The sequence below is a fragment of the Acanthopagrus latus genome, chromosome 21, assembly GCF_904848185.1.
Source record: "Acanthopagrus latus isolate v.2019 chromosome 21, fAcaLat1.1, whole genome shotgun sequence".
Classification (NCBI taxonomy): domain Eukaryota; kingdom Metazoa; phylum Chordata; class Actinopteri; order Spariformes; family Sparidae; genus Acanthopagrus; species Acanthopagrus latus.
Genome location: NC_051059.1, coordinates 8,760,975 through 8,777,289, shown reverse-complemented (window position 1 = coordinate 8,777,289; position 16,315 = coordinate 8,760,975). Strand labels below are relative to the sequence as shown.

The following is a 16,315-nucleotide window of genomic DNA, read 5'->3' as shown; positions in this document are numbered from 1 at the left end:
GTCTGTGAAACGTGCCGCTGGAGATAAAGAGCTTCAAAGGCACAGCTCTGCTAATGAGTGTAAACTGCTGTGACAGCCAAGGAGGGTTACCCCCTCTGTCTCCTCTCTCCTCAATCAGCCACACTTCCTCTTCTCCTTTTCCCTGCTCTTTTCCACTCTCTCTGTTTCCATGACTATTCACACTCTCCCAATATCCTCTCTATCCTTGGCTGTCACTCCCTTCTCGTCTCTCGTCTGCTCTCTCGTTTTTCCGGTTTTTCGCCTTTTTTTCCCCATCGCCCCAACCCGTGACTCCGTGTCGTCGCCATCTCGGAACCAGTTACCTCCTCAGAGGAAGGCAGGAAGACGAGCCAGAAATTATACCTCCATCTGTCAACATGCCATTCTCTTCCCTTTGTCAGGCACGTTAAGGCACCATAAAACATCATCTGAACTGACCAAGTCATCAATTGAGAAATTTTCCTCGTCCTCTCCTACTGCTGTAAGCACTGTAGCAGCACCCTCCTCGGCATACATAGCTGAGCCCGGCTGTTATCGTCGCAGCCTTTTTTGTCAGGGCACACCTAATTTGTGGATTTACCTTTATTCAGACACAGGACACACCGTCTGACAGACCAAAAAGGCTGCGTTTGTCTCTGCAGCTCGGCTGATGTTGACATGTGAGCCCCCCTTTATTCTGAGACGTTAATTACGTGGACACATGTGGCACCGCTCGGCCCGGCTGCAAGGAAACCAGGCTGGCTCTGCAGACTCTGTCTGTATGTATGGGGTGAAAAAAGGGACAACTTTTATATTTGCCCCGGCATTACTGTGCGCGTCTTGCAATCCTTATCGTCTCTGGCACATTGCGGCAAAAGGGGAGGATTTAAACTTAAAAAGCCTTAAAGTCACTTTGAATACAGTATATAAGGAAAGGGATACCCAGCAGAATAAGACATCGCCTGCAGAATGTTTGCAGCGATGGATATTCATGTAGAAGGAATATGCTGGATTTGGGGTTTCTTCTAAGATGTGTCGGTCTGCATTTGTCAGGAAAGTAGACACTCACAATACCTTTTTTTATTTTATTTACCTGCCTTATCTCTTGCTGGTTTAAAAAAAAAGGCAACTTGAGGAGCAGAGGAGGACAGAAAAGAACCTGTTCTGCTCTGTCTTTTCCTGTTTCGCTTCTCCTCATTTCTGTTTTGTTCTGCCAGAGGCTCTCCGTCTCTCCTCTGGGAGTTTGAGGCTCTACAGCTAAAGCTGGGTTGAAGTGTTTCAAGACTCGCTGCATCTGTACACCAGTTGGCAAAGAACGTGTGTGTGTGTAAGTGTAAGTGTGTATGTGCGCGTTTAAGTGTTTTTCTTCACTTTTTCATCATCAAAGAGACGAGTTAGCGTTTGTACTGAAAGATGCATTTACGAAAAAGGTCAATGCAAGGTAAAAAAAAAAAAAAAAAAAAAAAAACTCAATTTGATGAACGGAGCTTTACCCTCCAGCTGTGGAACCGTAAGAGGCTTTTTGTGCGTAAAGCTTTACAGTCAAAAACCCTGTTTCTCTCCTGGGCGGCTGAGGGGAGACATACATAACCGAGCATGACTTCACATTGTGACTTCAGCAGCGATCCTGCACGCCTCCAGAGCTGGAACACTAAGGTGTTTCTTTTCAGACGGGCCCACGCACGCAAGACACGAGGAACACTGCAGTGTGTATGTTGTGGCTCTTAACGTTCACAGATTATTTTTGCATATATCGACCTGCCAGGTTTCTCCTTGTACCGTACGTGCGGAGGGTCGTGTGCAGACTGTGACGAGATGGTGGCTAATGGGGACTGAACCAAAGACCAGGTTATGAAATGCAGCATGATTTGAAAAAGAAAATGTAAGCACAGCACAGTTTGTCGCTGTGGAGATAATGGCTTGACTTTTGATAATATTAATAGCAGGGGGTGCATATTATCAGTTATATATTTTATTAAGTTATAATTTTGGGGAATTTATATGCATACACTTCTTGAAGCAACATGATGTAGAAACTGACATTTTGTCCAGTTTGGGGCGCAACACCAGTGTCGTAAATACAAATCCCAGGTCCCGAACATTTGCCAGACATATAGATAGGTGCTAACTACAAACAAGACTCATGACGTCATAATAATGTCACATGCTGTTATGAAATATAAAGTTTTTAAAAAAGCTACATGATGTTGCAGTAAAATATAAAGCAACTCATCTTATTTGCGTCGCCCATGAGAACTACCGTAGTTAATGTTGTCTGAAAAATGCCCATATTGTGTGATAACGGAAATAGCCACAGGAGGACACACAGTTTCATGTCAGATCTCCACAGTGTTCAGTTGTTCCCAACACTCATGCACTGACCATCAACACTTTTTTATTAAAAAGGGAATTTTGCAATAACTTACCATTACTTTACAAAACATTCAGTGGAAAGGTACTGCAAGAAGCTGCCTGCGGCTTTCTCTATCTCTGTAATAATAGTACTTATTGATGGTACAACCCAGAAAAACATGACGTTCTTGACCTGAATTTAAATGTGACACCACTTTGCTGCTTACAAAGAACAATTAGTGGAGACCGTTGATTGGTAAGTGAGCTGTTGTAGAGTTTTAGGAATATAAACCACGCAACTGCAACAGTAAAACCAGTGATGGGTGAGGCGATTAACATTGATCATCTTGTTACAGTGTTCTGTTGGAAAACATTGGGTTCTACCTAACAGAAACACAGCCAAGTCCACTCCCTCATAACAACAGCACTCCCGCTGACCACCCAACAAGACAATGACAAAAACTGCTCAATGGTCCAAGGAACTTGACTAATAGCTCAGGTTATCGAGCTGACCCCAAAATTCCAGAGCATCTTTGGGCCCGGCTGGAAAAAAGTCCAATCCAAGGAGGCTCCATGCCGCTTGCCACAGGACCCAAAGGATCCACCGCCAACGCCCAGGTGCTAGAGACCAGGACAACCCCAGAGGTCCAGTTTTCATGCCTCGGTGGGTCAGAGCTTGACTTGCTCAATCTGATTGGAATCTGGGGAAGTTGAAGGCCAGGTTGACACCTTGTATCATTTATCAGCAGTTTTTGAGGTGTTTCAGGGCACATTGACCTGCTAGGGGGTTACCATTGGGGATTGCGTTGCCATGTTTTTCGTGGGTGGTGTGTGTCAAAGGACCCAAGACTAACCAGCAGAACATTTGATTGTAACAAAACGATTGATGTTATTTACTTCACCTGCCAGTGGTTTTAATGTTGTGGTGGATCGGTGTATATAATGGCATGGATGTTTTTTGACATCTAACATGCAATTTCACCACTCTTCAAAGGGAAATCTGTTGTTTTTCTCAAAGCATATTTTCTCCCGAGGCTGGGAGAATGAATACATGTGGACATAAAGCCATTGAGCTTCCTCCATTGTTCTTCTATGACAACCTTAGTCCAGTTCAGCTTGGCAATTCTGCACCAGGTTATATTTGATCCTCTAGGAGTCGAGTCAGAGCAAACTTCAGGGTACAATCTGCCGCCCCTGGAGGCACAGGCCTCAGCCATCCCAGTCACCTCTGCCGTCATGATGTTCTTGCTTTTGATTTTCTGTACGATTCGAGGGGTGTAATCTTGTTAAACCAGGCACGTAGCACATCCATTGTGGAATGCCTCAATCCTGCGCTTACCAGCTTTGGTTTCCTGCCGGCATTCAGAACCATGAAACAGGATCAAATCGACATTGCTGTTGAAGCGATTAGTTGGATTGCCTTTTTTAACATCATCGCTTGGACATTCAGATGGTTCAAAATGCACCTCGGCTCACCTTCATGTTCTTCTGTGTCCTGCTGTCCTCGCTGTAAAGGCTTCTTAAACAGAGCAAAGCTAAGGTTTTCTTGACGCAAACAACACACTAAAACATAGGATACCTTGACCTCCTCTGCTTCGATTTTGACTATTCTTTCCTGAAGGGTAACTCCACCAATTTAACACATTAAGTAGTAGTATAAATGTAATGTAATCATGCACGATCTGATAACAGGCTTTATACTACTTTTTACACATATGCAGTAGTCACCCCTGAAGACCTCTTAACACACTGTAGTTTGTAAAATTGGTAGAGTTACCCTTTAATACTTCTCTCTTGCAAGATTCTTTGTTCTCGAGACTTACTTGATTCTTACAATACACCATCGGAAGTATTATGAATAAAACACAACATAAATAATACAACATTTCAATAAAACCATAGGTAGTCAGTGCATAGGCTCTGCAGTATTTTCTGGCAATTCTGGCTTGTTTCTTCTTTGATCTTTAATTAGCTTGATGACGCATGCATTGTAGCAGGAAGCGAGGAAGGAGAACAGAAGGACAAGGATGCATATAGGATGGGGAGAAGGACGAGGACGTGGAGGGAGGGCTGGGGAGTGACAGAGGAGAGGGACAGTCGCCGGGGAGGCTTCATCCTCCGCGGAGAAGCACCATTCACTCTCTAATCTGTTGCCTGCAGCTCAGTGGCTGCCACGGCAAAATGTAAGAGCCTGTCAAGTCAGCGGCGGCAGTTGGATCTTAATTGAGCGAGGCCTCCCAGTCGAGTCCATGCAGGGAGCCGGGGACCACCCACCCCGATGCCTGCGTGGGGAAACTGAGGGTTCATCTCATAAGTCGTAAAATGCGGAGTGAGACTCGAATTTCACTCCTGACACGTTTCCAGAGGCCCCGCAGCCCATCAGCGGTGGCATTTTGAACGTCCCCCCCCCCCCTTTAACAAACCTAAATATAAATCACAGCCTGGAATTTCTGAATTTACAATCCGATCACCTCCTCTCCCACAGCTAATGTCCTTTCAGGATGCAGAGAGAGCCAGCAGCGGCTCTCGGCTCAGCCAGCCTTGCGACTCTATCTCTAGTCACAGTGCTGTAACCGCAACAAGCCACCAATCAATAACCGACTATATATCACTGTTTTTGCCTCTTACATTGATGGAGAAATTCCAGACAGGCTTAAGTCCAAGGTCTCCTCTCCTCAGACATCCACTGTTTCAGTGGCTGGTGGTCTTGTGAAACAGCAGCAGGCAGATTCCCTGCCCAGGGGACACAGTGATTGTAATGCTTTTAGGGTTTAATGCTTTCAGTGTATTTATAGATCTCTGAGGGACGCAGAGTGCTCTCTCCCTCTCTCGGTCTCTCCGTCTCTCTCTCTCCTTTCCTCTCTTGCCAGCTACCATCTTGGTGTCGTGTTCACAGCTTTTTATCAAATAGCTTGATGAGAAAACCGAGACGGGTACCACTGGCTGCGGTCCAAACACGAGAGGGCCTCCATGTAAAAGTTGCACATAACTCATTTACAGTCTGTGGAGGAATTGTATTCACTCTCAGGAGCGGGATGTTCTGAACTCTGTATGACAGTATGATGTTCTATGGTTGTGTTGTGTTCTGCTGGGAACTCTGTAGATGTTGGACAGGTCCTACACAGCTGTTTCGCTAAGATTGTTCTTTTAAAGCTACGGTAGGAAAGTTATTCTTGAAGCATTTATTATTTAATTATATTTGTTGAAAATCTCATCCTGACAACAATATATCAAATGCTCTGACAAGTAACATCACCCAATCCTTTCATGTGGCCCCTGTAAACAGACTGTATAGGCTACCTGTCTGTTTATGTATGTAGGCACCCTGCCTGTGCACTCAAGGCTAGGTGGGTATACTGTTTAAGCTAGCACCAAGCTAGCTATAGTAGCACACGAATGGACAAAGTGCAGCCAAAACCCCTACAGCAGGGAGCAGTAATGCAGCCAGACTTATTGTGATTGAGGGGTGTGAACTCAGGTTAAACTCATCTCAAGCTAGCAGAATACATAACAAGCAAGCTAAAAAGTTAACCACTTTTTTTGTAAGGGCAAAACACAAGAAAATAACCTCCTCTTAAAACAGAATCGATTGACCTCAGGTCAGGTCAGCGGTCGGTGTTTTTTTGGGCTTTCCATGTAGCCAGCGGATGGATAATGATTCTCTGTGACAATGCTTCCTCTCATCTGTGTGCTGGTCATTGTAAAAGCCCATTTAACAACTCGGAGTTAATGCTGAAAGACTAAATCTAGTCTAATTCTAAAGTTGTTTTATAAGTTACCGCAGGTCATTCATTCCAACTGCTGTCAGACTGTTCAACACAAGTAACCCTCAATGTAGCACCATAAGCACCTAGTTATCTTGCACTGCTTACCACTTCTACCTCTGCCATCTTGTGCAGTTATCCTGCGCAATAATACTATTTTCATGTATTCTTACACTGAGTCTGTTTATTTCAAACACTGTATTTATTTATGCATCCAGCCTTCAACAAGGCAATATTTTTACAATTTATTTGAATGTGTATGATGCACATTTACCTCCTGTATACAATGCACATAGCATATAGTCCTTCCTATATTGTATATTTCTTTCCTATCTAAATATTATTTGGACTACAGATGGACTATAAACCAGGACACTTCCAAAACCAAAATCTTGCGTCTTCCCTGCAGATTCTGTATTCATATGCAGATATTTGTCTATAGAGATTAGGATTAATGAAAAAAAAAGAAAAATTAGGCTAATATTACATAATGTCAGGCTAAATGAACAAACAAAAACTAAATTACTAATCTGTCTGGTCTTCAGTGGGTGTTCTATTTGTGTTACAGGAAAACAGGGCACTTGTGTTTTTTTTGCAGTAACTATAAGACCACTGCCGTCGTGCGTAACCCACAAAACACTGTTTACATTTAAAACCCCATTATTATGTGTTATGCCACCCTATTCTCTCCCTCAAAATTAGCATTTTAATGAGCAAATCCCATTGATCAACTATACTAGGTCTGAGAAAACACAAGGATAAGGTCTTGGCTCGTTAATAAAACATCCCCTCCCCGGGGTGTCCGTCTGAAAAGAGAAGTCTCTCTGTGCTTTCTGTGATTGACAATGCAACCTTGAACCCTGTCACTCAAGAGTTATAAAAAAAAAAAAAAAGAGGGAGAAAAGAAGTGGAATTAAACATCCCTGCTGCATCCAAAGTAAGGTGCAATTATAAAATACTTTCACACTTTGAGCCTGCGGTCTGATGAAGGTGATTCATCAAACTGAGACACGTCAAACGACCATTTCACAGCGCTTTCATAGTGGCTGAGGAAAAGCGAGGCTGGCCTTGGCACCGTTATACTCCCTGCCTCTAGACGTGTGTGTGTGTGTGTGTGTGTGTGGCTTGCTGCATCGGTGTGTACAATTTTGCTGGAAAAAGCAGTGCTTGTGATAGACGACATATGGAGCCCTGCGCTAGCGAGGCAGTTCAGGGCTACTGGGTGACATTAATCCAGTCTTGATGGTCCTTCTGTCAATCTACTGTGCGACATGCGTGCTTCTTTCCGGCGGTAACACGCGTGGGATCTGTACTTGAACTAGTTTCGAAAGATGTAGGTGAGCAGGTTGGAAATGGCAACGTTACTGCCGTCATACGAGGCTGAAAGGGGAGATGTTCGAGTCACATGGGCTAACGTACTCCACAGCCTCATTTGCTGTGCTTTAAATGCACCTGGTAAGCCCGAAGCTGCTCGTGCTGTTGTAGCACAGACAGGTTTAATAAATGCAACAGTTCTGATGCACGGAGCCCAATAAAGGTCTGGAATAAGAATCATATTTCATCCGTGCCCACCTCGGTGTCCCTGGGTATGTCTTATCTTAATGAGCCTCCGCTTCCTGTTGGAGTAAGCAGAAAATAACTTCATAACAAATGTTGCTGGGGAATGTTTATGTCTGTATTAGCGTGAATGTGTGTGTGGTTGGTTGTGGTCGGCCAGTTCTTCAATTTGCCACATCAATGTCTATCTATCTATCTATCTATCTATCTATCTATCTATCTATCTATCTATCTATCTATCTATCTATCTATCTACGCCTCTCATCTTTTCCTCGCAGCAGATGTTGAAAGTTTCAGAGTTGGCCTCCAACAGTGTTTGGGGCCCCTCAGGGAGCCTGAGTCCTCGTCTCGCCACCTGCTCCTCCAGTCAGAGGTAGAAACATCCTGGCCGAGACCCAGATTCATTCTAAGCAGGAGGAATTAAAAATGATCCGGTTCGGAGCAGTGACCTTCCCCCCACCTGCATTTTGTAGACTTTAATTTCACAGGTATGCTTATCTCCCGAGAGCGGACACGCACACAACTAAACACACACATGCAGAGATTCCCTTCAGTAGTCGAGGAACTGCAGCTCGATGTGGCTTGTTTTCTCTCTCTTTTTTTTTTTTATGCAATTCAGTTTTTGAATGCAAAGTGTAGAGTTTAGTGGATAAGTAACAGATTTGAAAAAGTACAGTTATAGAGATAGTTGACTCTAGCGCCAGCGTGAGCAGTTGTAATTAGTGGTTTTAATGCTAAAATCATATGCTAACTTGCTAAACTAAGATCAGATGAACATGGGAAATATTACCTGCTAATGACTATGTAACATTATCACCATAATAATGTTAAAGCATGATGATGTTAGCATTAAGCTCCAAGTACAGCTGTTCCTAAACACAGCCTCACGGAGCTGTTAATGTGGCTTTAGACGCTTGGTCCCGTTTCATTATGGCTCATGAGATGGTTTCCTGTACAGTACAATGTGCCCAGTGCCAGTTAAAGTCGATGAATTGCTCCCTGCTACTGTAACAGCTGTACATAAGTTTGTATAATGTGCTCATTATGTCACGGGAATGCAACAGATATTTCAAAACCTTGCTTTAAAAGTGTCTTGCATATCCTCTTATGCTTTATGATGTGCAGAATTATGTTTTACATTCAAATACAGCCATTGTGAAGCCACTGTACAGTATGTTGTATGTAAAACATAATTTGGCACGCTGGATCTTTATTATGAGGGCCAATGATGACATTTATTGCTTAGAAAAGCCATTATGCTTGGACTCCACTTGTTAAATAAGGAAGGCTGAAATAAAGAGGCAGATATGCTCAAGGAGGATTTGTAACTGTTGAAACAGAACGGCTGGAAAACACGAAAACAGCGCTCACGTTTTGAACGTTGTACAATCATTATGCTTGTATTTTTACCTAGTTTTTTGGTCTGCTGAATTTTATTCCAACGCAATCCAAAATAGCTTTAAGGGTCCCCGTCTGACACAGTTCACATGTTAGAGCAGTACCTGCCGACTTCAGTCAGCCAGTACCTCAAAAGAAAAATGCGAAAATCAAGAGAAGTCTCGGAGGTGTAAAGCCCGCATTCTTTCATCCAAAAGAAACGTGCAGCGTAACTCCCAGGCCTGCGTGTCTTCACTGGTGCAACAGTGGAGCAATGATTTGCTGTTTATTCTGTTATACGCCGCTCAGCCCTGCCCTCGTGCTGCTGCTTCCCAGTTCAGAGGTTTGGGGCTGTTTGTCAGCTTCATAAAACAACTGATCTGAGCCAAAGTTCAGGGGAAACTTTAGCATACAGAGAGATTTCATTTCAGAAAATAAAGACCTATGTTACCTAGAAACGTAACTTATGCAGCCAAGCTAATTACAAAATCTAACTTCCGCGTGTAGTGCAACAAATGTGTTGCGCGGCGACAACCGTGTATGCATCAGATGGTCGATCGCGGAATGTTTCATTCTTTTTGGGAATTTTATTTTGTGCGTGGTGGCGAGACCTGACCAGCAGAAACACTGAAACCCTTCCGCACCTACACTGTAGACGACTTCCTTAAACAGCCCAAATGCAGTCGGAGCGTGCAGAGCCGACCCCCAACATGAAGTCGTGAAACCGCACCTGCATTTTTTGTTCCCTTAGTATTTAACCCAAGTTGGCGCCACTGATGAAGAATTAATATAGCCGGAGGCAGAGGTAGACTCAGGAGGAGGTAAGCTTAACTTTGCATAAAGACCGGAAGTCAGGGAAAACTTGCCTTTGGAGGCGGCTGGATTTGCAAGTTTCAAACTTCAGGCTACGCACTTGTGGCCGCCTAACAGACACGCTGGTTGTTCCGATCAGCATCCTGTGAGGAACTACTGGAGACTGTTCCAGTTATACCAGAGATGACAAGTGTATTTCATTGAAAAAAGAGGAAAGAATGGCACTGATGAGAAAGATGCTTCGCTCCCCCACGTGTTTTTTGTTAATAGTTTAACTTTCTTACTGGCTTTGCTGGTGGTACCAATCCCCGTGTTGATCTGATTGGTTGAAGTGAACCTGTGACTATGATAGACAGATGTTTCGTCCAATAACATGCCAAGCATATTTTCAAACCTTTTCCAAACAGTTTCTAGCCGGGTGGTTCAATGTAACAAACCATCCGGCACGAGAGAAAGTTCAGAAAGACTCCTACGGCACAACATCTCGAGTTGGGCTATCCAAACCTCATACACCGTGTTGATTTCTGATTGTTTTTCTGACTGTTTCCACTGCCTCCAGTCCTTGCTAAGCTTGCTGCCTCCTGACTGGACACGTAGCTCCACACGCCCAGCTAGTAGTGAGCTATCGGGCCATTTGTGGGTGGTACGCGGTCGTCATTTGGGCCGAGCCTGATCACACAGCTGTAGTAAGCAAGCGGCTGAGTTCTGGGTAAAAGACTCAGGACAACAGCAGAAGGCCATATGGCACTTGTGGTGTACTTTAGGCTTAGATGTGTGTTGCTGGACTCGGGCCACCCTGCAACCGTATGTCTCAGCCCGGACTTGGCCAGGTCCTCGCGAGACTCAACCCAGACCTATCCATGCTGTTCCCGGTCCACGCTACAGCCCTACCTCACGACTATGCCGACTCAGCCCGCCGAGACTGCACAATGTTTGGTTACTTCTGGACCAATTAAATTATGCTAGCGCGGACGTTAGAAAAGAAGCATGTTTCTCAAAATGTCAAAGTGTTACCTCAGCATATGCTCCACTTTAAATACCAGAAAAATAAAAAAGAGTCTATCAGCGACTGTCACTGATTCACGAGCTGTAAATTTAGTCCTGCTGCTCTCCATCACAGTCGTCCCAGAGGAGACAGGCATATACAGTTTTTTACAGCTAGCATGCAATGTAATACACTATTTATGAACGTTCATGTCAAATTTATTACAGCTTTTTTTTTTTTTTTTCACAGGAGTGTGCAGTATCCATGCTGGTGCCTGCGCGTCGCATGTCGCCGGGTGTGTTTTTTGCTCCAGATGGCGTGTAAGCCCGTGTTGCTCCCGCAGTTATCAGTGAAAGCTGGATTTATGCAGACGCGCTTTAATTCTGCAAACAACCCTTAATTCTTAATTTAGATATTAATTAGTTTCCCTGTTACTTGGCAAAGCCCTGTGATTTCCCCCGACACCAGGCGTGTTTATAAGTGGGGCGTCTGCTGCCGCTGCTGCTGCTTCATGCTGCAGAAAAAGCATGTCGACGATGAAGGAGACTCAATAACATGATTGAAATAAGTCCATTCACTCAGTGTGCCTGAGAAGCAGGGCAGGGAAAACACATAGGAACTGGTGCTTTATTGAGCTTATGTTTTAACTTGCGAGACCCTGTATGATATTCAAATCCTTTGATTCCAGTGATGCAAGAGGAGTGTATAAAATGCTGCAGTCTATGTTTAGTCTCTTGCATTATAAATGTTACAGCATGCCTTATCAGTGAGATCTGATAATCCCACTGTTAGTCGCCATGAATCATCCAGATCTTGACAATATTTTCCTACAAATACAAATATTTAGAGGCTCCATTAATAGATGATTAATATTTACTCAAGCGGCATGTTGTGGAGCCAGATACTAATACTGGAGATATTAATGAACATCTGAGGACAACAACCAACACGATCGCTACTTGTGTTTTTACTGCGTCTGTGACTCCGACCCCGTGTTAACGTGACATCCGTTCTAGTTCGTTTTCATGTCGGGATGATATAAACTGGCTCTCTTTCTCACTGTGGGGCCGCGATTAACAATTCATTTTGATTTATCTGCACATTTTTCTCTCAAATGTGCCCTGCAAAATTCCAGTAAATAATGAACCATTTGTAAAAGTGTGCGGCGACTGCTTCTTCAGATATTCATTTATTGCTCTAAATAACAAACAAATCGTACAATTTCTTTGGGAGGAACTGCTAATTATCTGATTATGTTTTTCGTTAATGAGTCCTGTGATTTTTTTTTTTATTTGATTGAATTAGCAAAACAAAGTTGCGATGACTGACTCTCCGTCTTGGTGGCTCATCTCTCTCCATCCTGTTGATTCACCTTGTTTCCTTTTCAGCTTCTCCTTTTGCCCCCATGCAGCTAAATCCTCTGATAGTCTTGTTAAGTATGTGAACACTAATTTTGCTAATCTCCACTTGTCTTCCTCTGCATTTATTTCCCCCCAGTGCACTCCCATCGTCGGCCACGGATTTGTGCTGGACAAGTACAAGTGCCAGTGCAGGAGAGGATTCTACCATCCGAGCCGAGTGGCGCTCAATGGCTTTAAAAGTAGGTTACAAATCCCTCTGTGATATAAAAATACATTTTGCAGTGAGCTGTCAGATCAAAACTTTGAATATTTCAGAAGCAAGCTTTTGGGATTTATGAAAAAGAAAAAAAACACTCTTTTCTTTCCAGTTGGCGGCCACACATTTTCTTTAAAATTCTTCTTATGTCTTTGAATGGGTGTCCTGGGGCTAGTGGGGTTATGAAACCTCCATCTTCAGTCAAAGGATTCCAGCTGTTCCTATTGTGGAAGTGTCTACCTGCTACGTTTCTATTCTGAGCTCCGGAGGTAGCCACAGGTGGCATGACTCACAGACCTGTTGGATTATAGGGCTGGTTGTAAGACAGAGTACACATGTCGGGGAGATAAACCTGAATAAAGGTTTAGTCAGAGTTTAATTGATCGTCACCGGGCCCAGCAACTTTTAGTTAGCCTGCCGTTGTTATGCCCACGAGGCTCTCCATCATGGCGGGTTCAGCATATGAAATTCTTTGACATTTTCTGACAATGGCACTTTGATTTCATACCAAAGCCTCAGTTTCAAGCCAACAGCTGTGGATTTTGTCGCCTGTCAATAGCTAGCTAGTGTGATCTAATGCTGATGCTCATACTCTGGCTGACTATTTAATGTTTCCAGCTGAATCCAGCTGGAGGATGTGGAAATAAAGCTATTTACCCTGTGTCAGATAGTACAATGTTATGCATCAAATTACTAATTATATCACTAATCATATTACTAATTAAAATTGTCTTCTGTCTGACATGTCACGTGATGATACGGATACTTACTGAAAATACTGCTGACGTCGTTATACTAGCATTTTGGATCCCACAAGCTGGATGCTCCAGACAAAAGCTGATGGAATTTATCTACTGGAATTTGGATTGTTGCAGAAAATTAACTCTGTGGCGGACACAAGTTCATGATACACCTTTTGTTGAGCAAGATAATACCGACTTAAGACTTTTGAAGTGTAAATACAATCGGTAAAAGCAGCAGTAAGAGGGTAACGTTAGACTGTAAATGAGCTACACCGCAGGAGCATGACTTTTACGTCACCACCACTAAGCTTCCTGCTACACTGTTCTGGCTCACTTTGCTATAAATTGATCAATCTTCACGTTGTGGAGATAGTAAATTTTGTCTGTAAAAATGAGTCGGTGGAGCAACGCTGAATAATAGTGCTTCTTTTCAAGACACACAAATGCTTGTGTGAAAATGTGAAAATCTCTCAAGCCCACAGTAACTACAGACCTGATTTCAGGTATTCAACTGAAAACCTATTCAAAAAAAAACAAAAAAAAAAAAACCACTGACCTTGAGATGAGTGAACAAGAAGAGCAAAAAGGATGCTAATTTATTTTTCTGGTTGTAGGACTCATTCCTGTTGCACTCTATCCACAGATATGATTGGACAATCCATGTTTGAGACTTAATGTTAATATAACCTGTCCTACAGATGTGGCTGTCTCTCTCAAATTTCCGTTACAGACAATGTGAATAATGGTTGATATCTTGCAGTAAAAGCTCAGTATGTACACACAACTGGGCTTTGCACATTTTCTCCACTGATGCGCCTCTTTTTTTTTTTTTTACCCTTGCAATACTCAAGTATCCTTAACTTTACCTCCCTGCTCGTGCTTTGGATTTGAATGCCTGTATTCTGACACCTTGACTGAAAGCGCTGCAGTGTCCTCCGGCAGAGAGCTCGGCCCTGACGTCGAGATAATCAAGCAACGGCGGTGGTTCTCATTCCTGACTCCAACAATACAGCACCCCAAGGGGGGTGATATGCTAAGCTGGAGCTTTATTGTAATGCAGCGTGATGAGGCCCGTAGTCAAACGGCTCAGTCTGTGAAGAGCCTCATCTTCCAAACCCCACGCCGAACCCGTCATTAAAAATCACTGCAGCTCAGATTGGGTCGCAGTAGCCGGCGACCCTGATTCCCCTCCCACCCCAGACCTTGTCTGTTATTTCTGGTGCATCCCCGAAAAACAGACAAGACTGGAAACTGATTTTGTATTGTTCCCTAGCAACAGGCCAAAAGTACAGATATTAAAGGGGAGAAAGGATTGAGAGAGGGAAACACAGCGTGCAATAACAAAATGCATTATTTGGAATTGTGCAGTTGAACTTTGAGAAACGAGACATTTGATCTGAATGTCACAATCTACAATCTACTTTTATGCTCCTAACCTCAGCCATTTAGTCTTGATAGCTGTGACTATACCAACTAAATAGATAGATAGATAGATAGATAGATAGATAGATTGATAGATCGATAGATCGATAGATAGATAGATTGATAGATAGAGTCCATTATTTAGCTAATAATTTGGTACATTTTGGACACTGTCCAGTACTGTGTGTCCTACTAAAGTAGATGTGTGGGAAACACCATACATTTAATAGGCTGCATGTATTGAGACTTTTCCTTTTCGACAGCAAAGGTGATTGGCAACAAGTACACCGAGACTCATCAGCGCCTCTTTTTAGACTCAAGTTAGTAAACTATTCTGAACCTTTTTCTAATTGAAAAATCGTATAAGCTTTTTGTAGAGGTAACCAGAGGGTTGGCAAAAAAAAGAAAAAAAGATTAACAATAAAGAAGTCATCCAGCAGCACCCTATTCTTTTCAGAAATGTCAAATAGTAGCAGAGGTAAGGCTATACACAGACTTGAGTGTTATATAATATCAACTGGCTGCACATGGTGACAGCACAGAAGCCCGCCCTCACACAGAGAACGTCAGCATTCAAAACGTGACGTTCGCCTGCTGTCAAGAGTCAAGTCAAGAACACAGAAGCACCCTGGACTTTATATTCATAAATGTTCCTCAACATTAGATATTGCCAGAGGTGTTACATTAAAAAACACTGCAGTGTAAAATGTCATTTGCAACAAACTGTGTCAAAACAGAATTTAATCAGCAGCATTCATCAGTCACACATAATCACGAGGAGAGTGCTCAGACCTGTTTTGATATTTTCTTCTCTCTAAAAATGACACGCGTCATATCGTGACGCATCTTCCATCCAGAGCCATCTGTCTGCTCCTCTGTCAGCTCTGACCAAGAGCAGCGCTGAAACGCCAAGCTGACCGGCAGAGCGCCGATCACGGAGTCTGACGAACGTTCATCAAACAGCCAGTCGGACAGCTCGCAGCAACAGCGAGAGCTTTCTTACCTGAAAACAAGTGTTTCTCCCTCACCAGCTCCTGTGCAACACTGTCCACTGTAATTATAATCCGATGCTCTGACCGGAGTCCTGGAGCTAATTATGTAGCGTTGTTGTAATGATGAACATTTTCCACATGTTACCTTTGTACCTTTGTTGTGACAGTTCATACTTTTTTATTTGTCTAGCAACATGTTTTTTTTCCAGTTTGAGGGTTAGAGTTAATTGAAAGACTTTTGACTGCAACCCCCCCCGAGCTAGATAATGGCCACAAACCTACCCAGTCTAAGCAAAAACCAGGCAACACAAGTTTTCAAATTTTCCAACTCCTCTCAGTGCAAACGTAGCGAGTTCAGGCAAAGTGAGCTCTGCACCGGCTTAAAGTGAAACTCTCACCAAAAAGCAACCTAGGTTTTATTTGTGATTGAGTATGAGAGCATATGAGCGCCGAAGATCCAGCTCCTATGGTGAGCAGTTCAAAAACCTTCTTTTTAGTGAACTCTGTGTACACAAACAATGTTCTCAATGCTCGTGTTCATGTGTAGAGACCCTGGTGATACTACGAGCAATCGTAATTATGCTTTTACACGAAGGTTTGACTCATATTCAATCACAAATAAAGCCTCGGTTGCTTTTTGGCGAGAGTTTCACTTTAAAAAATGAAGACCATTGTGTAACTACAGCTGTGTTAAAAATAAATCAGAACAAAACG

General features: G+C 43.2%; 1 protein-coding gene across 4 annotated transcripts in view; it reads left to right on the top strand.

Annotated features, from left to right (window-relative positions):
* The window catches only part of LOC119010972 (probable G-protein coupled receptor 158), a 73,830-nt gene that overhangs the window by 17,687 nt on the left and 39,828 nt on the right, over positions 1 to 16,315 (top strand). For all 4 annotated transcript variants that reach the window (XM_037083658.1, XM_037083657.1, XM_037083655.1 and 1 more), the window contains one exon: positions 12,325 to 12,427. In XM_037083658.1, coding sequence (XP_036939553.1) covers positions 12,325 to 12,427 — 103 coding nt within the window. The remainder of the gene's footprint in view (positions 1 to 12,324; positions 12,428 to 16,315) is intronic.